General features: G+C 52.7%; 2 protein-coding genes across 5 annotated transcripts; one reads left to right on the top strand and one right to left on the bottom strand.

Annotated features, from left to right (window-relative positions):
* The first annotated feature begins 1,529 nt into the window (after positions 1-1,529).
* On the top strand, positions 1,530-16,990 carry ABCD4 (ATP binding cassette subfamily D member 4). 3 transcript variants are annotated; one of them, XM_074149801.1, is made up of 20 exons: positions 1,530-1,566; positions 2,108-2,227; positions 2,348-2,475; positions 2,683-2,822; positions 5,551-5,667; positions 5,958-6,083; positions 6,948-6,998; positions 9,688-9,782; positions 10,777-10,898; positions 11,726-11,817; positions 11,991-12,080; positions 12,153-12,164; positions 12,359-12,555; positions 12,855-12,946; positions 13,158-13,194; positions 14,124-14,173; positions 14,442-14,494; positions 14,813-14,889; positions 16,025-16,140; positions 16,306-16,990. In XM_074149801.1, the coding sequence occupies exons 1-20, from the start codon at positions 1,530-1,532 to the stop codon at positions 16,450-16,452; spliced, it is 1,899 nt and encodes a 632-aa protein (XP_074005902.1). In that variant the 3' UTR covers positions 16,453-16,990. The 3 variants fall into 3 exon arrangements, with proteins under 3 accessions (XP_074005902.1, XP_074005903.1, XP_074005901.1); XM_074149800.1 differs by lacking the exons at positions 1,530-1,566; positions 12,153-12,164 and adding exons at positions 1,902-1,948; positions 12,265-12,267 and having other exon boundaries at positions 2,103-2,227; positions 12,350-12,555; XM_074149802.1 differs by lacking the exon at positions 12,153-12,164 and having other exon boundaries at positions 12,350-12,555.
* Positions 16,902-27,793, bottom strand: LOC141466078 (acetyl-coenzyme A synthetase 2-like, mitochondrial). 2 transcript variants are annotated; one of them, XM_074149798.1, is made up of 14 exons: positions 27,275-27,791; positions 25,769-25,865; positions 24,650-24,849; positions 24,021-24,196; positions 23,000-23,152; positions 21,545-21,692; positions 20,988-21,125; positions 20,712-20,804; positions 20,204-20,316; positions 19,580-19,706; positions 18,787-18,914; positions 18,190-18,253; positions 17,741-17,862; positions 16,902-17,652 (listed from the first exon to the last, which is right to left on the bottom strand). In XM_074149798.1, the coding sequence occupies exons 1-14, from the start codon at positions 27,588-27,590 to the stop codon at positions 17,476-17,478; spliced, it is 2,052 nt and encodes a 683-aa protein (XP_074005899.1). In that variant the 5' UTR covers positions 27,591-27,791; the 3' UTR covers positions 16,902-17,475. The 2 variants fall into 2 exon arrangements, with proteins under 2 accessions (XP_074005899.1, XP_074005900.1); XM_074149799.1 differs by lacking the exons at positions 24,650-24,849; positions 25,769-25,865 and having other exon boundaries at positions 16,912-17,652; positions 27,275-27,793.
* Positions 27,794-27,836: the final 43 nt, after the last annotated feature.

Here is a 27,836-nt window from a genome sequence, read left to right as displayed (position 1 = left end):
AGGGCACAGCATCAGTGGGGGGATGGAGAGACACCGAAAAGGCACTTCTCTTTTGTTCGTGATCTTGGCTGCCTTAGAAGGGGTCCCAGGAAAAATCCTGGAGCTGATTCACTGAAGGGAGCTCACAGCATGTGCTTTATCAGGTGGTGGACATGGGGTGACAGGGACAGGACAAAGGGCAGGGAGGCGGTAGGAGGAAGGATTTGGGATAGACAGTTGTGGTCATCTCATCTCTGTCAGATCCCCTGGCTCCCTTGGTGCCAGGAAGCCATTTCATCAGCAGGGGAGGGAAGGGGAGGAATATCCCCCTGCCACAAGGTGGGCGAGAGAGCAAAGGAGTAAGTTCAGTCCCGGTAACCACTGACAAGGTAACACACAATTGCCACAGCTGCAGTACTGCACTGTGAGAGGATGTGACTGCCTAGGAGCTACCGTCACCCAGGTCTGATGCAACAGCTGAAAAAAAACCCCGATTCTTTTAACATAAAAATTAGTCATCACTGAGGTCAGGTTTTCAGAGGGCTGATCTCTGCCCTCTGGAGCTTAACCTTTAGGTATGACTGATAGCATTGTGAATTCCAGCAGTAAAAGAGCCGAGAGAAGGGAGATGAGGGCAAGGAGAAAGGGACACCACTTAGGGACACGGCCATTTGCTGACGAAACAGACTGATGTCCCTTCTTTCATCCCTTGAATGCATATACTCTGATTTTGTGTTTTGAAGTGCTCGGACCCATGAGTAGGTAGCAGCAGAGCAATGACAAGGGAGACAAGGCTGAGAGAGAAGAAAGAGAGCGCTGGGAGGTGTGGAACTGGCAGGAAAACGAAGCTACTTGGTGTATGGGAAGGGGGACCCATAGGGTATGTGCAGAAGCCCAAAGACTCTACATAAGCAGCAGCGTAAACAGGATGGTACGTTCTTGAGGTTGGAAAGGACTCCAGTTTGTGGGATCCCTCACTTCTTATCATCAGACTCGTCTAGAAACTTGTGCTGAAACATTTAATAACGCAGAGTTTGGGTGACTATCCAAACCTGGAGGAAAAAAAAAAATTGTTTCCTGTATTGAACTTGAGATCACCAAGAAGGCAGAGAGGGTCAGCTCACTGACACAGCCCATTGCCGCTTTCTTGAAGTCCCTCCCTTTGCTCTGCCCGGGGTTTTGCTCTGCCCCGCTCCCTTTCCTGCAGGGCAGAGGAGAGCACACGCTGCCATTCACCATCACGCTGGGGACCGCTGCCTTATCCCGAGGTCCCGGCTTGAGAAATCCACCGCGGACAGTGGCCACCACAAGTTGTGTCCCCTTTCGAAACTGCACCACCCACCCCAAAATAACCCAAACATGCAGGAATCAGCCCTGCTCCTCCTTTCCCGCGTCCCCTGTGACAAGTAGGCAATGCTGGCCCTCCATGGGGACTGGTCCCTCCACCTCTGGGGTCTCCCAGGGGAGCAGCTCATGCTTGTCCAGCTCCTTCCTCAGGAGAAGAGGCAGCAGTGCCCTATTTCTCTGGCCCTGCAGCCGGCCCGGGGGCCATGGCCCTGCCAGGCTGCAGCCTCCGGGCCTCTGCCCCGGCTGGCCGGGACAGGTCAGCTCATCCAGCGGGCCGGCTGTGTAAGCAGCCAGGCCGTGAGGAGGCGAGGAGGGGATGCGGGAACACCCCGCGGGGAGGCGGCGGGATCCGGGCGCCCCCGGCCGCTGCCACCACCCACCTCTCGGCGCCGCCAGGGGGCGCTGTGGCCCCGCGGGGAGGGGCGGCGCTGGCGGGCGGGATCTCTATGGTGAGGCCGCACCCGGAAGCGCTGGGCGGCGAGGGGCTGATGTACGGCGAGGAGAGGTGATGAATATTCATGTCGTAGCGACCGGCCGGGCGGGACCTCTCCCGGGCGAGGTCCAGCCGCGGGCTGATGGCGAGAGGCAGCGTCGGTGTGGGGGGCGGTGGGGCCGGCGGCCGGTGAGGAGGGGCCGGGGTAGGGGTAGGGGTAGGGGTAGGGGTGCCGGAGGGGCGGGCTCAGGGGTGCCCCCGCGGCCGGGATCTCGGCGGGGCGGAGGGGAGATGGGCATCCCCGAGAGCTCACCGCCGGCCCCCTCCTCTTTCTCTGTTGCAGGCCTGGGCCCCAGCTGGACGGGCTGTTCCTGCGGCGCTTCCTGCGGCTGCAGGCCGTCCTCTTCCCCGGCTGGCCCTCCCCGGGTGTCCTGATGTTCCTGACGCTGCTCTGCGTCGCCTTGCTGGGTGAGCCAGGGGTGGAGGGGATGGGGGGCTGCACCCCTTATCTGCTACCCGGTTTTCCCCCCTGCTTTGCCGTGCCACCATGGTCCTTCATTTCCTTCTGTGCTTGTCTCTTTCCTCCAGAGCAGCTGGTTATTTACCAGGTCGGCGTCATCCCCAGCCAGTACTACGAGGTCCTAGGAAACAAGGACTTTGCCGGGTTCAAAACGCTGACTGCCGTGGCCCTGACTCTCATCGTAGTGAACTCCACGGTAAGACAGGCCACAGGCTCCTGGGTCTTGGGAGAGAGGGGGAAGGCTGCCCGTGGCTCCTGGCATGACCCTGGTGACAAAGGATCTGTGTCTGCCCTTGCTATGTGTAGGACAGATCGCTGATACAAACTGTTCGTTTTGATTTCATTTTGGGAAATGCTTGTTCTCACTCATCTCTTCGTGTCTGTCTCCTTGCCTTCATTCCAGCTAAAAAGCTTCGACCAGTTTATCTGCAACATGATGTACGTGAGCTGGAGAAAATCCCTCACCGAATACCTCCACAGCTGCTACTTCCAGGGCCAGGTCTACTACAGCCTGCACGTGCTGCGCGAGGACATCGATAACCCGTAGGCTGCCTGCGGCTTCTCTCAGCCTCTTGCTTGGCTTCTCGTGGTCTGCTCCGTGCCTTTTCCTGACTTCCCTGTGTCTCTGGGTAGGGGCTTGAGCCCTAGAAGCTTTTTCCATCATTTGAGGCACAAATACCCTCATCTGCCCTGGGTGAAGGTGGTACCTGTTGCTGGGAACATCCATGACTGCTGGTCATGATGGTTTTAGGGGTAGGATGTTTCTGTCGCGAGAAAGATGGAGGCCTGGCAGAACAGGGATCTAGTGCTGCTATAAAACATGCTGTTGGCAATCTTAACCCTTGACACTCAGTGTGACGTTGCAAAGGGCCTGGCTGGAGTCAGAGAGCACTGCCTCTCCCTGCCTTCACGCAGCCAGCACTTTAGTTCTGTTTGAACTTCAGCCACCAGAGTCTCCAGCTGAACACAGTTTTGTTTAGTCGAGTTTTTAGTGGTCTTGATAACCCATGGGAGCCACATCCAGGAAGGGCTTTGCTTTGCACTGTATGAGGGCTGCATTTCTCCTTTCCTCTTCCTAGGGAGGAAATGTCAGGGGTGACTTGAAATATGAGAGAAAGAGGAACATTCAGTCCCTCCTTGCTTATCTCAGCCCACCCTGAGATCCCCTTCCAGTTTGCTTCATGCAGTGTCCTGCTTCACGCAGAGCTGCTGATCTACCCAGACTGTGTAGTGAAGGTCAAACACCTCCCTTCCTTACAACTGCCTGGTGACACTGGCCTGTCCGTGCACACAGGAAACTGCTGTGCTAATTACACACTTTAAAGAGTTAAAGATCCTACATTAGGCATCTCATATGAGAGGTAGAAGCTTTTATTTTTTTTCCCTCCAAGGTTTAAAGTTATTATTAAATACTTGCTGAAAAACTAGAAATCAGGGGTTAACTTTTTCCAAATTGTGTGGCTTTATACAGTTGTTTTGAGATTCCAAGCACTTCTCCTCTGGAGGGGGCACCCCTGGTCTAGTTGCTGCACTGGTGCCATCTCCCATGTTGATGGCTCCAGAGGAGACCAAGCCCAAAGTCCCTGTGAGAAATGGCTGTCTTGCAGGAACTCCTAACTGTTGCTAATAGTTGTGACCTCAAGAAATTGAAGCAGCCTCTGTGCTTCTCCTGCCCAGTGCTCCTGGCTGCCTGTCCTTGCCCCTTCATTGCACAGCATCGTGGTCTGTGTGGCTGCACAGTGAAATAGTGTTGGGTATCTCAGGTGGTTTGGTTTTTGTCTGTATTGTTTTTCAGCCAGGCCTGTTCTCTGGCTGCTTCTGCAGGCCCAGTGCTAGGAGGGAGCCCAAGTAAGAGCAGCTGGCTGCGGACAGGGGGAACAGCAAGCAAGGAGAGGGCTTAGCTTGGGTCAGACACCCTTACTGCCAAACATGAAATCACAGCTTCGTGATGCTGATGCACTTTCCAGCTGCTGTTGAGGTTACTCCCAGCCTCCTTAACTGCTCATTTCTGATAGTCCTTTGCAGTGGCATGGAGTTGTGAGGAGACGTTAAAAAGCCATGCCTGTCACCAAGGCATGCAGCACTTCCCAGGCAGCGTAGCACATTGGCCATGGCCAGAAGGTCCTGCACGCCTGCCTTTTCCTTTGGAAAGGGGTTGGGGGCGAGCGGGGAAGGGGAGGACAGAGGCCCCTCACCACATGACTATCCTGCTCAGGTTTATTTTTAACCAGGGGATGTGTTCACATTGTGCAGTGAAATGCATGAGATAACTGGGTCACTCTGCTCCGCAGCATTAGAGCCAGCTCTCCTGACCTTAGCAGACCGAATGTGTGGGATTGCTGTGGAGTATTTTTCATTACCACCTTGCCTCTGCTCAAACATCCAATCTTATTGTTTAGTGTCTTTTTTGGTGCCACTACAAAAAAAATCTCTATATCTTGGGCTTCCTTGATGAGAATTTTTTCCTTGCACCAGGCACTTAGAGTGAACTAGAGTGATGAAGTGACCTCCCATTATGCAGCGCAAACCAAACTGAGTGTTAGATGCACGGTGTCATCCATCTGGAAGGAATGAAGAGTGGGTTCTGAGTGGCATACAAACACTTGCAGTTCCTAGCAGAGCATTTGAGTTGATGTTTATGTGTTATCATTACATGTTGCTTAATAGCTCGTAAAAAGCAATATCCTGCCATGAGTCTATAGCATAACTGAAATTATAATTTTATGGGAACAATTACAGTCTGAGGAGAAGGAGAAAATGATGACTGTAGGGTCAGTCAGGGTGAGAGCTGCCCTGAAATTACAGCCATTGCTGTTCCAAGACTGCAAAAGAGAGATGAATGTCCTTCTGGTTATGTCTGCACTGGTGGCTGAGCTGGAGTCCAGCTTTGCTTTTCATTCTGGACTCCAGCATTCACAGTCATGGCCTTTCCACCTGGGCTTAACGCATCAGACTGAATCCCCTATCCATGTGTGCTGAACAGATGAGGTGCCAAGGGAGTAAATATGCTGAAATCCTTTCTAGTTAACCCAAGTGCAACTCTGGCTCAGCAATGGGATGGATGGGACTTGAGCTTCTGCTGGGCCATGGAAATTTTCTCCTGTGGGGGAGCAGGAGTCACAGGTGCAGTTCCCTCCCAGGCAGGGTTGTTCACCTGCGCCCTGTCTGAAGTTCAGGCAGTGAAACAGCCTGGCTTATGCCCTGCTAGGGAGTTAGTACTGGTGCTTGCCTCTGGGCTTTAACAGTGTCAATGGCTCTTTGTGTTGAGCAGGGACCAGCGTATCAGCCAGGATGTGGAGAGGTTCTGCAGGCAGCTCAGCTCCATGGCCAGCAAGATCATCATCTCGCCCTTCACGCTGGCCTACTACACGTACCAGTGCTTCCACAGGTAAAGACCCATCCTGGCCCTGCTTTCATGCATCTTTCCTATACTTGTTTTTGGAGCCTGGCACCCATGTTACAGCTCCCTAGGTGGATGCTTGTACATGTGAGTGAGTGGTCTCTGCACGCCAAAGGGAATTCTGCCTTGGCAGTGCTGGAGTGTGTAGTGCTGGTCCTCAAACCTCTGTGAAAGCCAAGAGAGGTGACAGTTGAGGGCTCTGACTGCTTAAGCCTGAGGATGATATGGTGTCCTTTCGCTTGGATTATTAGCTGACCTCTCTTTCTCCTCCTCTGTAGCACAGGATGGCTAGGCCCAGTGAGCATCTTTGGATATTTCATCATTGGGACGATCGTGAACAAGGTATTGATGAGCCCAATTGTGTCTAAACTTGTGCAGCAGGAAAAACTGGAGGGGGATTTCAGGTGAGTCCCAGCAGAGCAGCGTTTTCACTGCCTCTTGGCAGCTCCTGTGAAAGCTGCATTTTTGTCCCAGTTCAGTGCTATGTAGGCAGCTACTTCTTTTATCCGTGACTTTCCCCACACTCAGAGAAACCTACCTGTGCGGTGCTGCCCCAAAGTCTGCGTGCTGAGCCCCCACCACTCCCTTCACTGCTCTGTATCGTGTCAGGCACTGCCCTTGGTTCAGTCTCCAGGCTGCTTGCCTGGTCATTGCTGGTGCCTCTGCTAGGGCATTGCATGTGTAGAAGAAAACTGCACGTTAAATTTCGTTGGGTGCAGGTGCAAGGTCAGTGAACTGCATTTACTGACAGAAATCAGGTTTCTGCTTCACCATCACATTCATGAAGTGCCCAAAACAGCACAGTCTTTCCGTATGCTCTGGAACTCATCCCCTCCCCTGCCCTGCAGGGTTGGCTGGGTGTGTGGCAGGGGCTTTGCAGCTTTCCCTGGGGCTCAGGGCATTCAGGGGCAGCAGCAGAACCTGGTGTGGCACAGGGAGCCCAGATCAGGGTAGTTGGTTGTGGTGATTCTGTTGGGTGGAGAAGCTGAGCTAGCAAACAGGAGACCCAAGGGCTGAGACGATGAGCGCGGAGAGCAGGATACCAAACAGATACGCCACTGAGCTGGCCCAGAATGTGGCCAGCTTAGACCTTGTGCTAAGCCTTGATCTCTGGTGCCCTTTTCAGCCTGTTGAATATTTCTGTCAAGAGACGCCTCGGGTCAGTGCTCTGACGCATGCAAGACAAGTTTCCTCTAGCAATGATGTTGGCTACATAGTTCACTGGGCGTTTGTGCACAATCCTGATGATGTTTTTTTTGGCTGGCCAGGTTCAAACACATGCAGATTCGTGTCAATGCGGAACCAGCTGCATTCTACAGGTTAGTAGCCTTCATTTCTTTATGTCCTCATAAGGATCCTCCCAGCTCGGGGCATCCTTGTTGTGTTTGTGTATCCCAGGGGAGTCCAAGTCCTGTTGCTGCAGCCAGAGCTTTCTGTCCCCTCCATCCCACTGCAGTGTCATACAGCCCTGACACTCTGTTCTCCTTTGCATTCTGCACATCTTCTGCAGAAATACTCCACAGCAGATGGAGACAACTATTTTTCCTCTGTCTTCCTTCTAACATCCCCAGAGGCCTGATACAGATTCAGTGCTGGCTCAGAGCCCATTGCTGATGTTTTGTCAGGTTCTTACCTGGAAGATTGCTCGAGGTCTCATTACGTCTTGTCAGGATGTTCCCCTGGGGACTTGTTACAGGTTGTTTCTGGCCCCATCCCGTTACTGCTAACCTATGTGTCTTCTGTGGGTATGCTAGCTGTTGCCTGGCCTCCTTATATCTGCTTGCTCCTCTAGGTCAGGCTGTGCCCTGACCCTGCCAACACCGCACTGCTGCTCTCTGAATTTGCTCGGTGCCATTTACTCCACATCTGAGCACACAGTTGGGAGCACAGCAGCACCTCCCCACTTAGTTGTTTGAGCTGCTGCTTGAAGACTTTAAGGTGTTTCACAGAAATGGCTATAGCCCAGGAAAAGGAACACAGTTTTACTGTAGCTTGTGTTGGGGTGCCTGGTTGGTGGCAGGAGGTCTTTGCTTCTTTCTTGTCACGTGTCTGCCTTTGCCCTGTGTGTTGTGAAATCACACTTCTTCCAGGAATTTAAGCAAGCAGCAGCTGTCCTGTCTCTGGTCTTCCCTGCCTGTGATCTGTATTTGGCTCCTTCATGCTGTAATGACTGAGCATTTAAAGTGTTGTGGTGCTGTCCCCAAATTGGTTTGATTAAAAATCACCAATTTCATAAAGATTTATATTGACAGGCACAAAACTTTGATTTAAATAACTGAAATCAATCCTGGTTTGCATTGGCAAGTTTGAGTTATTTCTTTGTGGCCTGGCTGATTCTTATTGGTTGATGATAATTTTTCTTAATGGAGGAGATACTCTAACTACGTGCCCTTATTTAAGCTGCAGTACTTTTCCTTGCAATTTTGAAGTGTTTTGTTCTATTGCTAAGTAGAAAATGGAAAGTGAGTTATTATACCAGAAAACAGAGTGTCTTACTTCAATACAGTTCATTAATAGAAAAGCTTTACTTGGTGGGAAACTAGAATTTAATTTAATTACACAAAACCAGGCAATTTCATGGTATGAATCTTAATTAAAAATAAAGGAATTTTTTAAAAGGTTGCATTCCTAGAATCCTGCAAGAGGAGGAGCATGTGGTGGGTGGCTGGTTTTGGTTGCCAGACTCCTCTAGCTTGTAGAAGCTGTTAGATCTTGTCCTTTTGCACCTGCCTAACCATCGTTTTGGTAAAGCAAGAAACAAAACCTGAGCACTGTCACCTTTTTACTTCTTTGGCTTCTAAGCCTTTGGCAAACTTGCTTTAAAAGTGAACTGGATGGGAGGAAAAGCTGAAACCTATACAGCAATCTCTCCTCATCTGCAAAAGAAATATCTCTGGTCTCCAGTGTCTTCCTTGCCTTAATTCCTTGTGTGCAAGGCTTTGTCCTTTTCAAATGCTCAGCAGCAAAGATTGTAGCTCAATAATTACCTGAGATGGCTTGTAGGGCAGTAATGACAAACTGAATTCTAACTGGAGGCATTTTTGAGAAAGAAAATGTGTTAGAATTTCTAAGAACTGAGAATCTTTAGAATTGAGACTCTTCAAAAATCTTAATTTGTATTTTTTGTGCAGCTCCTGGCCCTATGTGTTGGGGCCCTAGTGACTCCCCTCCGTTGTGTGGACCATGGTGGGAGTGTGGGTGTGTGCTGGGCACAAGCGTGTGTTGGGTGGCAGGGGCAATAGCTGCTGCAGCAGGTGGGAGTTTGGAGCGAGACGTGAAGCTCTCTCTGTGTTTTGCCACCTGAGGGCAGCCCAGCCCTTGCGAAGGAGCAGGAGCTGCCACGCTTGCTGAAGGTGGTGGTTTAAAGCCGAAATGTGCCTCCTTGCTACTGGCACAGTCTGGCTGTGGGAGCATCACCGCTAGCTCAGGTGGTGGGCGACCCCCTGATGCCTGTGGAGATACCCCTGGGAAAGGGGGGGCTGTGGGGCTGGGCTCACCCATGCTGTGGGCTGCACTGCTCTGGGCTTGTCTGTGTCCCACTCTCTGTGGTGGGGAATGGGAAGAGGCAGAGTGGGGCTGTTGGCCGTGCAGGTGGTGTTGGCTTGCTGTCACCTCACCTCTGCCCTCTCTGTTCTGGTTCCAGCTGTGTAGCAGTGCCATGCCTCTTTTCCAACCAGGCTCTGCTTGGAAAGCGTGTGTGACCTTGGCTGTGCGTTGCTCCAGGCTGGGGCTTCGCTGACAGTGTCTGCCCTTGCCTCACCTCCTGTATGCAACAGCAGCATCCATGGGCTCTGGGAAACATGCAGGGCTGCTTATTTCAGCCAAGAGTTTCTTGGTGAAGCTCTTCAGGAAGGTGCTATTGGCTGTTCAGTTCCTGCTCAACAAAGAGCTTGTTGCTTGGAGTCTCAGGTGCCAGACCCTTTCCAAGCTTCAGTCCTAAAGCCCATGCTTTGACCTCATTGTAGTGCTCCTAGGATATCTGTGGCATGTTGCAATCTTATTTTACAGGGCTGGGCGAGTGGAGCACATGCGCACGGACCGGAGGCTGCAGAGGCTGCTGCAGACCCAGAGGGAGCTGATAGGCAAGGAGCTGTGGCTATACAGTGAGTAGGGAGTTTGGGAGGTGAAAAAGGGGCATGTGGTAGCTCCATTGTGGTGGCCTACAGGCTTGAGAACCTTACTGCTAGAGCAGCAGTGCTGGATTTTCCTCTCCCACCTCTTGCTGGTGCATGAAAGCCCTGAGGGTGAACAGAGAGTGCCTTCTGCAGTCCTAAAAGGGAATCATGTTGTGAAAAAGCCTCATAGATACCAAGGCTGTGGAGGACCCATCTAGGTCAGAGTCAGAGAACACAAGCCCCAAAAGGAGAATCTGTGCTTTTTGTGGGGCAGGTGTTCCATGGCCAGGAAGAGGGCAAAGGGCTTGAGCTTTTGAGAAGGAGAAGATGCTGTATATGTGATTGGGAGCTGTGGAAACTTCTTTCCTATAGAGGCTATCCCTTGAGCATAGTTGTTCCCTGAAAATCTCCCTTCTCCTGTTGTTACTGGGTCCAGATTTGGGCATTAAATGACTACTATCAAGACAGCTTTTCCTCATCACACCAGCCCAGTGAGCTTCTGAGCAACATAAGGGAGGGATAGCCCTGATTTCAGGTGTCTCTGTGGGAGTTTGGGGTCTAAATTCTGTGCCCATTCTCTGCCCATTCTGTGCTCCAAGACAGACTTCACAGCCAACCCCATCTTGCTCCAGAGCTCCCTTTTTGCACCCCCCCTGTTTCTTGTGGGTCAACCAGGCCCCTGAAGAGCAGAAACAAGTAGGTAAAGTGGCTTTTGCCCCATGGTGGTTCCTGAGCTGTGTGTCTGAATGATGTTTCTCTGCTCAGGGCCCTGTCCTAACGTGCTCTTTGCTTGGCAAATGGATTTTCACCCTGGTGCTTGTGCTGTCCTGCTAAATGGGTTCTTCTGCTCTGGCGCACTGTGAAGAGCTGAGGCAAGACCATGGATCTTCCTCTGACCAGGTTCATGGACTGCACTTGAGCCTGGCTGGGACAGAGGTTCCCACCCTAACTCACTGTCTTCTCTCAATGTGCTTCTGCCCAGTTGGGATCAACACCTTTGACTACCTGGGCAGCATCCTGAGCTACGTGGTCATTGCTATTCCCATCTTTTCTGGGGTCTATGGTGACCTGAGTCCAGCAGAGCTCAGCGCCCTTGTCAGCAAGGTGAGCTAAGGGTGATCTCCCAGACCCCATTGTGGAGGGTGAGTGGTCGCTGAAGATGGAGGTTTCATGTTGGGCTGGTGGCATTGGGGCTGGATAACCTGCAGCAATTGCATTCGGGTTAGACTGCCCCTGCCCGTGGGGCTTGGAGCCAGCTGGTGTATGATTAACCTGGGGGTGAGAGCTGTCAAGGACAATTCTACGTAAGTGTTTCCTAGCTCAGACCTCTGTGTCTAAAAAAAAAAAAGGGAGGTCAGAAAGCTTTTGGCTTTAGCAGTGTGGGTGAAGATTGGGTCCACACAGTGCTGCAAGTCCAGGTTATGCCCTGGACTGCTGCCCTTGGTGACCCTAGCCACCTGTGAGGCTGAGCTGGCTTGCTTTCACCTTCCTCACTTGACCTGTTCCCACATACTCAAAACTGGCTTGTGAATAGAGAATGCAGAGCTAAAAATAACTAAATGGGCACTGCAGGCTGAGGCACCCTGATCTGAGCCTTGTATGGTGCTGGGGCAGGGCTGGTGGCATGGATCTGCGCAACTTAGATGGGGTGAGTGTGCTGGGCCTTGGGCTGGCCAGCAGGCACTTTGCAAACACCATCCCTGGGTGGCAGGAAATGTGTCCTGGCAAAAAATGCGGTACAGAGCAGGAAAGCCCATCCAAATATGGTCATCTTCTCCTTCACTCCTACTGCCCTGGGTGACTTCTCCTTCATCTTGCTGGGACTGCTGACATGGCCAAATGTCTGGACTCCGTGGCTGCTTCCTTGCAGCCATGAGGAAGGGACAGTGCCCCAGCGCTGATCCTTGCTCTGACATGTGATTTCTCCCCAGAATGCCTTTGTTTCTATCTACCTCATCGGCTGCTTCAGCCAGCTCATAGATCTCTCCAGCACTGTGACCGATGTAGCTGGCTACACGCACAGGTGAGCTTCTCCACAGGAAAGGGAAGTGCAGGACAAGACTCTGCCTAGGTCTGTGCTAAATAAATAAGAAACAGTTGCTTGCAAGCAAGACAGACAAGCACCGACAAGTTTGGATATTGTGAGGAGGCTGCTGGCATTGTCCCTGGCATTCATGCAACCTCGTGTTTATCTAGGATTGGTGAACTGCAAGAGACCTTGCTGAGCCTTGGCAGGAAAAAAAATGATAACTACTCAGAAGCCAAAGCCAGCTGGGATTTGGACGGGTGAGTCTCCTCTCAGCAACTGGTTGGGTTGGCAGCTTATGTGCCAGAGTGTGGGGCTGTCAGGGGATGGAGGTGGCCCTTGGTGTCGCAGCCTGTTGCATGCAGTTGACTGGAGCAGGCAGTGCTCACAGTGATTTGTCATTCCCGGGGCATGTGGGCCAGGGCTGCTGTCACAGCAGCGCAGGAGGTCTAAGGCCTGATCTTTGCCAGTCTCAGTGTGAACGCTTACCCCAGATCTCTCCTCCTTTGTTTTGGTGGTGGCCCAACAGCTGTTCTAGAGAGGACCCAGTGCCAAAGGACACAGCTTTCCTTCTGGAGCGAGTGACACTCTCGGTGCCATCCTCTGGCAAGCTACTCATCAAGGACTTGAACCTCAAGATCTCACAGGGAAACAGTGTGATGATTGTGGGGAACACTGGCACAGGGAAGACATCTCTCCTGAGGGTCCTTGGGGGGCTCTGGGAGAGCACGCAGGGTAAGGACTGCTGCTTGCCACAGCCTTCTCTTTCTCAACCAGCTACCCTCAGTTTGGAAGCGGGGGGCAGTGTGGAGTTGTGAGACCAGTGCCACCTTGTGATGGTGAACCTGTCACTGATGCATTGGAGCCACCCATCTCTGTCACATACTCTGCTCTGGCTCTCATTGCTTCACCCTGTGTGGCAAATATACCTTTTCTGGGATTTGTTGGCTACTTCATGGGGCAGGACTACCCAGGGGGTGGTGGGGAGTTGCTGGCTGGCGCTGCAGGCTTGGCATGAGTGTGTCTCTGTGCAGGGAGTATCAAGATGCTGACCTGCTTTGGCCCCCGGGGAGTGGTGTTCCTGCCACAGAGGCCCTTCTTCACGGACGGAAGCCTGCGTGAGCAGGTGAGCCCAGGGGCTGCCTCTGCTCTGGCCTCAGCTCTGCTCCCAGCTGTGGTTGTGCCCTGCCAACCTGTGCGCTGCAGAAAGGCCTGCAAGAGGGAGGATGTCTGTGGTTGCTCCTTCCCTCATGCCTGAGTTTATGCCACCATCATTGCATCTCTGACAGACTGTGTCCAACTCCCTCTGACATGGCTTCTTTTGCTCTGTTAAATAGGTGATCTATCCCCTGAAGGAGATCTATCCAGTTTCAGGTATGTGGAAATTCATTAGAGCCAACCCTGTGGTGTCAGCTCTGTGTCCTGTACCCAGTGTAGATTCTCCCCTACCATGCCCCATCAGGAGACCTCATCCGTTTCACTTTTGTTGCTCTCTGCTTTTCCCTGGAAGATTTACCTTAGTATAAGTTAAGGTCAGCTCCGTGTCCCAGGGCCTTGCATGCTATCGAGGTCGGGCTACGTGGATCCTTTCTCTCCCCTGCTCTCTTCCTAAGCCAGATCACACATGGTCCCCTGCAGCTTGCAGATGTCCAGGTTTAAGTTTCTGTCTGAGTGAAGCAGTGTTACGTGCTGCTTTCAAACACTTGGGAGTCACAGCCTTGCAGAGAGTAACTGCAGCCATCAGCTACTGTTGTGGCTCTTCAGCAGCTTCAGAGAGGTCCATGGCAGATGCACAGCCCTTCAGCTCAGCTTCCATAGCTGCTAACTGTACCAGCTCAAGTGTATCTTCTCCACAGCTGGTTCACCCTCATGTTTTTCCCATCCCACATAAGATCCTTTTGCTGCCTGTTACCTGAGTCCTGCTCCCATGACTCCACCACCTGCAGTGGACAGTCAGCCATGAGAGAGCAGCCGGTGGGCAGGGCCTTGGCAACTGAAGCCTGGATCTTTGTGTTCTGGCTGTGTCTGTGACCATGAACTGAGCCAAGTCTCAGGTGTATATGTGGAGCCCAGCTGCCTCCTGGCATGCTGCTCACAGGCATGGTTAACGTTTTTAAGGAAAGTCAGTCTTTGGGAGCTCTCTGTGCCAAAGCTCAGGGCTTGATGTAGTTAAATGGTCAAGTCATCTACACCAAACCTCAGGAGATCCTCCAAACCTTCCCTCCTGCCCCACCAACTCCTCCTTGCAGCTGTGGCCTCAGCACACATTGCCTCTACTTATGTTTTATTGCTTTCTCCCCTAGGGTCTGTGGATGACGAGAGAATTGTGCGATTCCTGGAGCTGGCTGGGCTGGTGAGTCCCCCGTGGTACTGCTGCCTTCTTTCCTGGTCCTGCCAGCGAGGGAAGAAGGGATGAGGTTTTGTGGCAGCACAGCGTGACTGTGTGCTGGACACATGGAGGGACATTGTCTGCAGCTGGGACAGGACTGTCCATGGGACAGGCAGAGGAGAAGGGATACAAAGCAGCTACAGCTCAATCGGGAAAAGAGAGAGTAGCAGGAAGTGGGTGGTTCTGCTCAGGGCTGGGGGCTACGTTCACAAGTCTGCTGTGCTCTCTACAGACTGATTTGCTGGCAAGGGCTGGAGGACTGGATGAGCAAGTGGACTGGAACTGGTAAGGGAGCTCGCCTTCTGCAGCGATCACTTCTAAGCAGACGCACATTGCTGCTGAACTGATGAACACCTGTGTCCCGCTGTGTCCTGTGGGAGGTGGGCAACGTACAGGGGCACAGCCTTCATGCCCCAAGCATCAATGGCAACAAGCACCAGCCATGCTGCTCTGCAGGCAGCTGTCTGTGCCCAGGGGTGCAGAGCCAGTCCCAGGGGGACACATAGGGACAGTTGCTGGGGTCTCTGATATCAGCAACCATAAGTTCTTCAGCAAACAAGCTCTTTTTGTTGAGGGAGATTTTGAATCTCGACCCTGCTGCAGGTATGACATCCTGTCCCCAGGGGAGATGCAGAGGCTCTCATTTGCACGGCTCTTCTACCTCCAGCCAAAATATGCAGGTGAGTGAGTAACTGTGAAAGAAAAAAGGGGAGGAAAAAATGAAAGAAAAGGCAGGGCCTTTGGTGTAAAGAGAAGGTGGTACAGAGACAGCTCATGAAATCTCTTCTTTGCTAGGAATATGCTTCATCTTGGTTGTTATTTTAGCAGTGTAGCATGCAGAGGAATTCAGTGGTGAAAATATTTCATTATCTGTGTGGAGGGTGGTAAATCAAGAGGCTGTATATGATACATTCTTTTCTTAGGGAACTAGTGATTAATGTTCTTGGTCCATGTCCGATGACACCTGAAGAAGCCCCCTCTCAGCATGCTCACCAGTCATCACATAAAGAAGCATGCATGCTAGGGAGCGTAGGGACAGCTGCCATATCTGAAGCTCGTGAACTCTATAGGGTTGTGGAAGTGATGTGGGAAATTCAGATGTAATGCAGTAAGAGAAAACAAGGAGAAACATTCCTGAAAGGTCACAGAAGCAGCTCCCATTAGCAGATGGGGCTAATTCCTTTGCCTTAGATTGCTAGTGACTGCTGGGGGAGCTGTTGGAGTACTTGTCATGAGGGCCAGGGTGGGTGTCCCTGAACAGAGCCAGTGTCAGTAGCATGTAGTCACAGGTAAGTATCTCTCTATCCCTGAAGCTTGTGGCATGGCTCAGTGCTGTGTGGGCAGAAGGAACCTGTGGATTGCAAACTAAGAGATCTGTAGTATTTACCCTTGGCTGACCTGGGTGCCTCAGGCTGTCCTGCATGCCCCAGGTTGGGTCTGGGCTGGAGGGGTGCACAGGCAGCTGTGCAGCCCGGCACTCTGGCACACAGCCTGCCTTGAGAGGGTTGTGTCTTGGCTTTCACAACAGAGGGGATGAGGCAGTGGCTGGCAGCTGTTGAGGGAGAGGAATGAGGTGAATGCTGCTGTTTGGGTGGATTCGAGGGCTTGTGGGAAAGGGCAGCTTTTCCAGTTGACTGACACCAGCTGTGCCAGAGGAAAATGAGAGTCCTTAAGCTTCTCCTCACTTGCTTTCTGCAGATACTTTTGATGAACTCCAGTTAATATGTGAAATGTTCTGGGCAGTTGCTGCTCTTTTGCTTGGGGGGAGACAACTAGTTGGGAGAGGATTTGTGGGACTTAAAACTTTTCTCTCAGTGCTAGATGAAGCCACAAGTGCCTTGACAGAAGAGGTGGAACATGAAATGTACCGGGTGTGCCTTCAGCTGGGCATGACACTGATCAGCGTGGGACACAGGGCCAGCCTGGAAAAGGTAAAATGGGAGACAGCGCTCCACACCTCCCTGGTGGTGGCAAGACAGGAGAGGTAGAGAGAGTCCCTGGTGAGCAGAAGGGAGTAAGTGAGGCTGGAGAGCCTCACTGTGGGAGGACATGCCCTCATAGAGATATCCCTCAGTTGTTGTGTTATTAAATTGCAGTTCCACAGCTGGATTTTGAAACTTCATGGGGAGGGAAGATGGGAGCTCACTCGATGTGACAAGATAAAGCCGGGGAAGGATGCTGAGAAACATGCACTTGTCTGGCCAGCCACAGAACCTGCACACTCGTGGGAGAGCTCTGAATAGCAGACATGGAGCTGCTGAGTCAGCAGCTGTCAACAAGGGATTCATCCAGTGCAAGACCAGTTCTGGACTTTGCTGACGGACACAGAGCCAAGTCTGTGGGGTTCTGCCAGGAGCAGACACATCTATGCCATCCTTCTTCCAGCCCCCTTCTCCTGCTTCCCTGCCACTCATGGGGGAAAAGACTGAGCTGCCAGAAAGCCCGAAGAGAAGATGCTGCCTCATGGGGCTTGTAGAAGCAATGGCCAGAGGAACCTCTACTTGTCCGGGATGGAGTGGTGTGAGGCTAGGATACAGCCTCCTGTTCTGCCCTCTGTGCCTCACTGGGACCTCTGTCTCTTTGATACACAGCTCTGCAGAACACTCTTCTGTACCTGTGGCTCTGTTGAGGGTTGTGCTCCCCAGCAGGAGCCAAAGGATGCACTGTAAGGGGAGGAAAATGCTGACACAGAGAAGGGGCATGTCTCTGCTCTTCTTATGACACAGGTTTACAGGTCAAAGGAACATTTTTGTATTAAAATCTGAGGCCTGTTTTCCATCTATGTTTATGGAGAAGAGTCAGTATTTGTTAACCAGGCTGCTGCATCTGTTCCTTCTGTGGTTTGCTTTGGAGGAGATGCCTATATATTGGCAGTGGTCCCAGACTAGACTATTGCTGAAGAGCAGAACAGGGATAGGAGTAACGTACCTATCCAGGGCTGGGCATCCTGCCCTGCTGCTACCTCCACAGCTACTGCAAAGCACAAGGAAGCCCAAAGAGGGCTTATGGCCCTCTGTTTTTAGGGGAGAAAACAGAGCTTGCCTCCCCTTCCTGTTCTGCCTATGGCAAGTCATATTCTCTCCCCTGCCTCCCATCGGTGTGTGGAGACAGGATTTGAGGGTCTGTGTTGCAGAGAAGTCAATCTGAGACTGCAGTGGAGGTATGGTCTCTGAACACTTACTGGTCACCAGTTGCTTAGTGACATTTCTGGACGTGACCCCGGTTCTGCAGTGGAGGAGCAGGAGGTGGCTGCTAGCAGAGCCAGCCTAGCAGCTCTTCTGCCCCTCCACCAGGCGCTTGCGTCCTTCTATGATCTGCTGCACAGCTTCATGGTCGTCCAGGGTTGTTAGGTCCCCAAGCTCACTGATCTTGTCCTCCACAATTTTCCTTAGCACCCGACGCATAATCTTCCCCGAGCGTGTCTTGGGCAGCCGATGTGTGACCTGTGAAAGGGAGGAGCAGAGCTAAGGCTGAAGGAAAGGGGTTGTCCAAGCTGCCAGGGTGGGTGTTGGACTGGCCTGCATGTGTTACCTGAACATACTCTGGAGCTGCATACTTGGCAATCTTCTTTGAGATCAGCTCCCGTAGCTCAGCAGTAAGAGTCTCCTGCGTGTAGCCACTGTCCTTCTTCAGCACAACAAACACGTAGGCTCCTGGCAGGAAGACCAGCAGGTTACTGAGCACCATGCACAGTGTGATCCTGAGAGCCTGCCTGGACCTAGTGCTGGGAGAGGTCCCTCTCTGCTGGTAGCCTCAGGGGATGCTCTGTAGCCTGAGCTATTGGCCATGGTGCTGCTGCCTAATGCAAAGTCCAGCTGGTCTCCTGTAGGTTGTGATGGTTGTGCTGAGATTCCCCACTAACATGTTGTGCAGTGTTGGCACAGTGTTGCTACCAGGGGTTGATGTGACAGTGCCACTTCCCACTGCAGTGCAATAGCCCCAGGAGAGATGTTTCAGGGACAGGAAAGCAGGCATCTTACCTTCTCCCTTGATCTCATGTGGGTAGCCAATGACAGCAGACTCTGCCACTGCTATGTGGTGATTCTGGAAGAGAACAGGGCTGAGGTTTGGCTCGGTGCTTTTGGCAGGCTGGCTGCCATCTGGGAGCTGCCCTGGCTTGGCTGCTACAGTCCCTGGTAATATGGAGAGCTAAGGAAGGGCCTCACGTGGCCTCTGCTCTTTTTCTCTCTTGCCTCAGCAGGTCTGTCTGCAAACCCAAGTCTTCCCCCTGGCTGCTTTAGGCTTGCACCTTCTAGACCCTTTTGTGTGCCTCCAGGTTGCTCCACCAGGTCCCGCAGTCTTTACTGGCCCATGGATGCTCCTCCTTAACATGCCTGGCTGCTGCTTCGGGAGTCACCCACTTGCAGCATGACCCTTATCAGGCTTTGCTGCAGAGAGCGAGAAGGGAGAGGAGAGGGTGGAAAGCTGTTCCCACAGGCAGGCTGCGGGTCCAACACTGTTCCCTGCTGCTACAGCAGCAACATGGTTTGGGGTATTTCAAAGAGGCTTCCCTGAGCACCACTAGCGTGCCTTTGCTGCCACCTCAGCTGGCTTTACCTCCCACTTCCACCTCTTACCACAACATCCTCCACTTCTGCAGTGCCCAGCCGGTGCCCGCTGATGTTAATGATGTCATCCAGCCGTCCTGTCAGCTGGTAGTAGCCCTCAGTGGTGCGATACACACCATCCCCAGTGAAGAAAAACCCTGCAGTGGCCAGAACCATGCCGAGGTCACTTGTTGCAGTAAGCATGTGAACTGCCCACCAGCTGTGCTCTTGCCCCCTTCTTTTCTCTGTTGTCACCAGGGCTTGTGTACTCTGCTCCTTCCTCAACTGCTCAGGGTGAAGGTACCTACCTTCCTTGTTAGTCTTCTGCTGGTACCTGCTCCATCATCAAGCTCCTTCCCTCATTCTGCAGTGTGCTGGCTAATGGCCAGCCTGCCTCATTGCCACAAGCCAGGAGCACTTCGCTCCAGTGCAGGTGCCTGTGGTCCTGCTGCTCCTCCCCTTTGCTTCACGTCAAGACACACACACTTGGGCTTGCTTATTGCCTCTGGATGAGTGACAGAAGCTGACAGGGTTTGCAAGAGGTGCACTGAGGGGCCTCTCTGCTCGAGGGACCGGGGGCAGAAGGACAAATCCACCGCCCTAAAACCACATGTGATCCAATGGGAAAGGTGGGTGAGAGGGACACATTCCCAGGGCAGTGCTGAGGTATTGGGCATGGGGAGATAAAGGGCCTAAACACTGTGGAGACCCTGTGGAGGAATCAAGCAGTAGTATCAGCTCTCGAGTCCTGCCCCTGTGCAGAAAACCAGCAGGCAGATCCAACCAAACACCTCTGCAGTGACCTGCCGTGTGTTTTCCTTACCTGGATAAGGAGTCAGATAGGTTTCCAGAAATCTCTTGTGGTCGTTGTAAATGGTTCGTGCCATACCTGGCCAGGCTTGTGAGATGCAAAGGGCTCCAGAAGTGTTGTTTTCAAGAAGAACATTTCCCTGTAAAATAGTTACATTTTAGTACATAGCTGACAGTACTTGGGATTGTTTAGTCATTGCCTGTTTAACAGCCATGCGATGGAAATGTCAGGGAAGGCAGTGAGGAGAGTCCTGTGCCCTCAACTCTTAATGGGACAGGCTCCGTCTCTCCCAGCAGATGTCTGCAACCAGCTGCCTACCATGATGGGACGCAGGGTCCCTCTGGCGAGGCTGGCTGTCCCTGTCCGGCTACCTCAGCTTGGAAAGACCTGTGCCAGGGAGCCCAAGCACAGACCATCTTGTCAGGACAGAGCAAGCTAGAAAACAACTCAGCTTCTGCACTAGTTGAAAGAACAGCTTCACTGTTAGTCCCTTTTCAATAAAGAAGGTTGCCATCTAGCAGAGGTGAGCAGGAAAGACATGCTTACAGATCTCCACTCCTGTCAGCTGGTACAGACTGCAAGTACCTGGGGGAAAGTGGGCTGAGCCAGTGCCTGGGCTGCAGGTTATAAATGTACCTTGTCGTCCATGAGGGAGGGGCTGATCCCAAAAAAGGGTCTCATAGCCATGCCTGGAAGGATTTCAGCTCCAGGATTAGAAGGACGGGGTGAGATACAGATGCCTCCTGTTTCTGAAGCAAAAGAAACTGTAATGCTCATCAAAGTCAGGGACAAGCGGAAAGCCAGGTAGCACTACTTGGCCAGTAGCCTTTGCCCTGGCCCTCACTGTGCCCTGATGGACCACAGGCTGGGGCTGGGTGTGCCAGAGCTGGGGAAGGCTCTTTGCAGAAGGATGATCTTGCTCATTTAGTTCAGCAGAGATCTGCTCCCTACTGTCAACTCCCCTGTGTTTCTCCAGGTTAGCTTTAAAGCCATTTCTTTCTTTAGTGTTTTGGTGTTTATCCCCTTACAGCATTGCTCACACAGAGTGTCACTAACAAGCGTTCCAACTTGGCCAACAAAGCAGCAGGTCACTCCTAAAGCCTGGGAGGGCAGAAGCTTGAACAAGGGTTTGTATCCATCTCACCAGTTTGCCACCATGTGTCCACAACTGGGCACCGTGTCTCACCAACCACACGGAAGTACCACTCCCACGCCTCCTTGTTGATGGGTTCCCCCACTGCAAGCAGAAAGATCAGGTCAAAGAGACAGTTTCCCAGGGCCTGCTTGCGAGCCACCCCCAAATGGCACAGTCTCCCCCTTTTCCACTCCCACTTGTTGCTTCTCTTGGCATTCATGGGAAAAGGCACAACTGGATGCCCAAGGATTTGCATCCAGCAAAACTCACACCACCAGCCGTTACCTGAGCCAAGCACTTTAAGAGAAGAGCGGTCATACTTCTTCACCCATTCATCACCGTATCTCAGGAGCAGGCGGATGGCAGTGGGTGCTCCATAGAACTGGTTAATTTTTAACCTCTCTACTGTTTCCCAGTAGCGGCCTGGAATGGAAACAGGGCCAGTAACTATCCACACAGGTCCTGCCAGCCCAAGACCTAGAGGGAGAGGAGGTGAGAGCAAGAGCTATCTAGCAGTCTCTGGACCCTCAGCCAAGCTAACCGCACTCTGAGAAGTCCAGGAGCAGCAGCAGCCCCTTTTCCTCCACATCTAACTCTCTAACTTTCCTCCACCTAACTCTCTCCGCTGCAGGGGGGGACAGGGAGACACAGCTTTACCCCTGGAGAAGCAGCAGTGGCTTCCTAACCAGCGGGAAAGACTTCCCCTTGCTGCTCTCTGCTGGGCATGGCCTGCAGTCTGCTGCCTGCGTCCTGGCATCAAGCTGCCAGCTCCCTGCCTGCTAGGGGGTCTTGCAGGGTGTCTGTGGCATGTCCGTGCTCCCCTGGGGCACCTTCTCACTCACCAGGGTTAGGATGGACAGGAGTGCTCTCAAAAAGGACTGTGGTGCCTCCGTTGCAGAGGGGACCGTAGACCACATAGGTGTGCCCCGTGATCCAGCCAATGTCTGCCACACAGCCGAAGATGTCCCTGTCCTGGTAGTTGAACACATACTGCGCAAGAGAGGAGAGGCAGTGAGGGGTACAGCCTGGGCCTGCCCTCCCAGCAAGGGGGACAACCAGGAGCAGTGTACCCTCTCTCAGCCCCAATGTTATTGCATCCTTCTCTCTTCCCACTACCCCTGCAGGAACACCTTCTTCCAGCAGACAGTTTTTTAAAACATTATCAGAATAAAATAAAATAAAATGTTGGACACTTTATGAAGGTGCAGGAGGAAAGAGACTTTAAAAAAACAAAAGAACAAACAAAACCACAGCCAAATTTGCTTTTCCAAAAGTAGAGAGCATTCCTCTTCCCAAAGATGACCCACACTCTTTAGGTGTAGACCCTTTGTCTTGAAGGCACTCACCAGCTTTTACAGATATCCTCAAATGTGGTCATCCCAGAAGTACTGCCTTCCATCTCCCACCTGAGTTGGGGTAGTTACACTTGGGGAAAGGAAGCCAGAGGTTTTAGGAGCAAATTGGCTTCTTCCTCCTCACCCAGTAATATAAAATTACCCTTGCAAGGCTGAGAAAGCCAAGGAGGTAGCTCAGAGGAGTACGTGTTTGGGAGGCCCTGCTCTGGAGATGTATTGCTCTTCCCTGCTACCTGTTTGCAGGTGTGCTCCTCTGGGCTGATGCCGAAGGAGGGCTTTCCAGAGACCTTGCTCTGGATAAAGATGTGCTCATGGTGCAACAAGGCAGCACACCTATTCCCTGCACTGGCTATGAACTGCTGTCTCATGAGTGCTTTGTGGGTGGGATCTGATTCAGAGAATGAATGGTTAAAGGTTGTTAGTGTGGATTTAGTACAGCCTGGCAAAGAACAGAGCTCAGAGCCTAGGAGCCCAGCATTCCAAGATAAAGAAATGGCCTTGCCTGCATGCTAAGGAGGAACCTAACTGTCTGGGTAAAGTGTCCATCTGGTCGGGACCAGTTTCGTGGTTTGGGGTCCAGCCAACCCAGCATTCTAGGACAAAGGTAAAGGTACACGGTGAAGAAGACTGCGAGCCTTCCTCCAGAAGACCCCGGCCCACGACCACCAGGCGACAGTACGCATGCGGCAAGGGGAGGAGACTTATGATAATGAGTTCCTAGAAATAATTAGAATAGTAATGCCTTTTCTTAGAATCAATTATAATAACCCAGCCCACATTAACAAATATGTATGCTTTTCATCATAAATAGACGCTTGTTTTACAAACCGGTGTGCAAGTTTGGAGGAGCGATCCCCCTTGCACCCGGCGCCGCAATAAACATACCTGCTTTATAACTCTCTGCAAGTTGTAAGGTTTGTTTCCGCGCGTCAGATCTATTACCTTATGTGTGAGAGCAGCAAACAGCAAGTAACCAGCTTGGGAATGAACCAGACCCTTGGGTTTGCCGGTACTGCCTGATGTGTAGAGAAGGAACAACATGTCTTCACTGTCCATGGCAGCAGGCTGACAGCACACATCCTCCTTCATCATCTCCTGCGGGAGAGAGCATGGCAGTTGTCTCAGGGTCTCACAGGCCTCCCTGAGTTGTCCTTACACCTGCCTGTACACCTCTCCCCCAAGCTCCTGCACCCCCCATACCATCCTCTGCACCTCCGCTCCCCTTGCTCACCAGCCTGGACTCCCTCTCGCCTTGCTGAGCTGGCAAACCTTTTCCTCAGCCAGAGCAGACCTGCTGAGTAAGAGGCAGCTATTTTTATGCTGCTGCTGCTCTGGCCAGCACAGAAGTCTTCCAGGAAGCCTTTCTAGCACTAATTGGTTGCAGATGGGATGAGCAGAGGCAAGGAGACCTCTGTGCAGCTCCAGGGAGCTCACAGAAATGCACGGCAGGCACTCACCTCTTCAGAAAGAGTGGTCCATGCTGGCAGCCTGGCCATCCTGCGTGTCACAAATAACAGGCACACGAGCAACCTCACTGCCTGCTTCCTTGGATGCCAGCTGCCAGCAGCACTCACAGAGAATGCCAGGCCTGCCAGCAGAGCGCTGTGTGACAGTGCAGTGGCAGTCCAAGCCTGCGCTCACAGTGTGTCAGCCTGTGCCTGGGGTGTTTCTAGCCCCTGGTCCACTCTGCTGTGAGTCCTGGTTTGCACCGCCAGCCCTTGACAGTACAGGGCTGGTGCTGCAGGCAGAGCCACCACTTACCCCTCCTGATGGCTCCTGGGACTCTCCTAAACTTGTGTGCAGCTCCAGCTGCCACTGCTGCTGCAGGACGGTGTCCCCGCATCGTGTCAATGCCAGCAAAACTGTCATGGCCAGCCAGGACCCTCTCTCCCTGCTCCATCCCTGCTCCCAGAGTGGACACGTTGCCCAGGGGAAGTGGCAGTAGTGCAGTGCAGCCTCTCACCTCCTCCAGCGGCACATCCAGGGCTGTCATGGGAACCTTGCTGTCAGTCCTCATGGAAACCAGAACCCGTTTCACTCCTGGGCACTGCTTCACAGCCTGGTCCACTGTCTTCTTTAGCTCAATAACCTTGCCACCTCTCAGCCCCTGGTTCACTGTGATCACTGTCTCCGACTGGGCTGCAGAAGGCAGAAGAGCCGCATCAGCAACTCTGTCCCTTTCCGTCAGGCACACAGCAGTCTGGCTCTACCATGACCATGCACCTCTCCCTCTGTCTTCTACCAAGTCCACCATTTAACAAAACCAGCAGCTTCACATCTTTGTTTCATTCCTGCCTGCGTTGCATGCCCTCAGAGGAGATGCTGTACCCCAGTCCTTGAGGGGGAAGGAGAGAACCGGTCCATTCCATGGGCTGAAAGATATTTAGTGAGCCCATGCCATTTCCTGGGGTGCTAATCCCTCTTCCATGGCCATATATCATGGCATGACACCCTCCATTAGTCCAGGGAGCCTGGCTCAGAAAAGCTTTGCCATCAGCACAATCCTGAGCCCCCCAGCTGCCAAACCAACAAGCTCAGCAGTGTGCCCAAAGGGAAACACTGGACATGTCCCTGTCACCCACTGGCTCTTACCATCTCGGATCCTATCTGCCAAGGACTCTGCACTGAACCCGGCGAACACCACAGCGTGCACAGCCCCAATGCGGGCACAGGCCAGCATGCTAGCCACTGCCAGCGGGCACGGGGGCATGTAGATTGTCACCCTGTCACCCTGTTTCACCCCTTGCCGTTTCAAGGTGTTTCCCAGGCGGCACGTCAGCTCCAGCAGTTCCCTGCCCAAAGAAGCAATGGCACAGTCAGAGACTTTCTTGCAGATCTTATCTGTGTGCATAGAGATGGCGGGGCTCAGAGTCACAGGGATGCAGCTTACATCCCTACACACCCTAAGCCCCCACACTGGAAGTCCATGGGAGAGCTGTAAAATGTCTGTGGGAAGGAAAGGAGGAGACAGTCACTAACATGGCCTGTTATTTATGGAAAAGAAATAAATCAGAACGGCCTCTGTACAGAGCCTGACACTCTCACTGGCCAGTATGAGGAACAAGCCATAGGGCCAGCAATGGCCACCGGCAGTTCCTGTGGCTCAGCAAGCCCGCATCACCTCAGCTGACTTTCCAATGACAAACTGCACATTTCTCATGAGCAACACACTGTACCCTGCGGTGCTGGAGGCTGCGCGCGAGAGGTTAGGTATCTTCCCCCATGAAAACAGGGCTTCACGCTTTGCTAAAGCTGGGAAGGTCAAATCCTACAGAGCTTGTGCCCACCAGCAAGAGCAACAACTGTAGGAAAGTGGTGAGCAAAATGATGCCTCTCCTGAGAGCTATCCCTCCCAGAAACCACAGCTTGGCTGCCAATGACTCATTTCATGGAAGGGCTCTCCATGCAGGGAGATTGGCAGGGGTGAATGGTCGTGTTTGTCGCATGAGGTCTGGAGCCAGAGACGACTGAGGGACTTGTTCTGTGTGCAGAGGGATTTAAGTGGATTCTGCCGTGGAGACTCATAGAGCAGACAAATTGAGCTAGAAGGTGGGGGGGCCCCAGACCGACCTAGCAGGGCTGGACAGGCAGTCCCCCCAGAGAGCCAAACCCAGCAGCGTTGCTGATGTGCAGATGAGCATGGGACTTCCCAACACCCATGTAGCTCTGAATATGGCCTCTCTTGCAGACCGTTTAGATATAAGTACTGACCTGTACGTGACCCGCACCTCCTCTCCTGGTTCATCCTTCTCCCAGATTAAGGCCACTTTGTCTGGGGCTGCATGGACATGTCGGTCCAGGCAGTTCACTGGAAAAAACGACCCAGTCTCATTGCCAGAGCAACCCTCAGTGCCTCCTGTATCCCATAAAGCCAGCACTGGCAGTCCTGTTTCCAGATTGGAGTCAGGGCTGTGTGTGAGTCTTCTCAGCATTAGCCTTGTGCATCCACTGAAACAACCTTTGTGGATACCAGCCAGCAGATCACAAGCACCTTCCCAAGCCCATTCCACTCCTCACCACTCCAATACCCACGAATCCCCACTACCACCTTCCCCCTTAATTGCAACCTAACAAAGTCCAGAGCAGAAACTGCCTGAAGTCCCTTTGGAGGTCACATCCCCAATGCCCTCTGTGGGCCTGGCAAACATTAACTCAGCCATCACTCCACCCAGCACTGCCTTGCAGCTGCCTCTGGGGTGGAGTAGAGCAGTTTTTTGGAGGCGGTGGTCATAAATAACAAATGTAGGATAAAGCAAAGCTTTGCGCAGGAAGGCCACAGGGTGCATTTGTCCAAGATGGAAGAGAGCCAGGGCCAGGAGTGCGCAGCCCCTGGCTTTCCAGGGACATGGTAGGCTGAGGCTTTGGCTGTAATTCTTCCGAGAAAAGTTTTCCATGTTGCTGGCAGCTGCAGTTTCATCAGAAGCCTTGTTCCACTCTGTGTTTTCCTTAAAACTGCTTCTGAAATCATGGGATGATGCAGCAGCCCCAATCTGCATACCAAAATGCCTTTTTCTCCTGACCATTTCTAGTTTTCCAGGAGAAAAAGAGACAAACACAAAAGGGGGAAGAATAAAATCTCAAATCCCAAAGGCAAATAATTCCCGTTCTTCTGCCCAAATGGACTACATGAGACTGATTTCTGAGAGGTCTGTCTCATAATTTGGACACTGGAACCAACACCACAGTGAGTACGACACGGTATCACCAGCACCTATGTCTTCCCCTGGTAGCCCCCTTAAGGCAGTAGCCCCAGCCCACAGAAGAAGAGCCTTCCACAGCTCTAGGGACTTCCAGTACTGCTCATTGCTCCCATATTTTGCTTTCCATAGATACTTACTGCCTTTGCTGTGCACGGGTGACCTAGTGCAACGCTGCCTGCTGAATGCACAGGGTTCAGTGCTGTTGCCTGTGGTCCTGCAGACCAGAGCCGCTGTGCTGCTGTGGGATCTACAGAGGCTGAGTCAGAGCAGCCTGGATCCCAGCACATCCCGATCCAGCTGCAGTCCTTCCAGCAAGACCCAGTTACTCCCTTAGGACCAGCCGCATCCATACACTACAGCCACTGCAGGACCAACCAGAACTTTTGGGGAACCCCCTCGCTCCAGCCCTTTAACTCTGTGCTCCTCCAATCTGCTCCCAGGGCTGAAGCCCTTCACAAAGAGGCACCTGCAGGCACGTGGTGGGCTCCCATGTCCTCTGACTCTCTCCTTTCCTTACCTGTCACGTTCAGCTTCCCTCCCAGGAACCAGGAGACCCTGCCCTGGTGCAGGTCACAGTCCTGGACAGAGTGGAAGGGGGTGATCCAAGTGAGCCGGCTCCTCCCTAATGCTCCCCAGAAGGCATCTCCCTGCTCCACCGACATCTTGTACAAGCCCTGGTGGTCGTTGGGTCCAGGGAAGGCGATGGCTTCAGGCATGTAGGCGGTGAGGGGCCCATGGCTCCAGGCTCGGGCAGCCACTGACCCAGGGGAGCACCTGGGAGCCTGAGGAAGAGCTTTAGGGCAGCAAGCCCTGGCCAGCAGCCTGGCCATCATCTCAAGGTGCCTGCCTCTCACCAAGGAGATGGGTGCCTGGAGCTTGTGTGGCTGCTTGGGACACCCAGCTTAGGCAAGATGTGCTCCTGTGGGAGCTGGGGCTATGTCATCCTGGGCAGATCGGACACAAAGCTCCCCTGCACAGGGAGCCAGGGTGCCCCTTCTCACCCACCTCGATCCTCTCCTCCTCTCTCCCAGAGCACTCCAGGGAAAAGAAATTCAATCCCTTTAAGGGAGGGGAAAGGG

Source organism: Numenius arquata, chromosome 6, assembly GCF_964106895.1.
Source record: "Numenius arquata chromosome 6, bNumArq3.hap1.1, whole genome shotgun sequence".
NCBI lineage: Eukaryota > Metazoa > Chordata > Aves > Charadriiformes > Scolopacidae > Numenius > Numenius arquata.
This window is presented reverse-complemented; position numbering and strand designations above follow the sequence as displayed.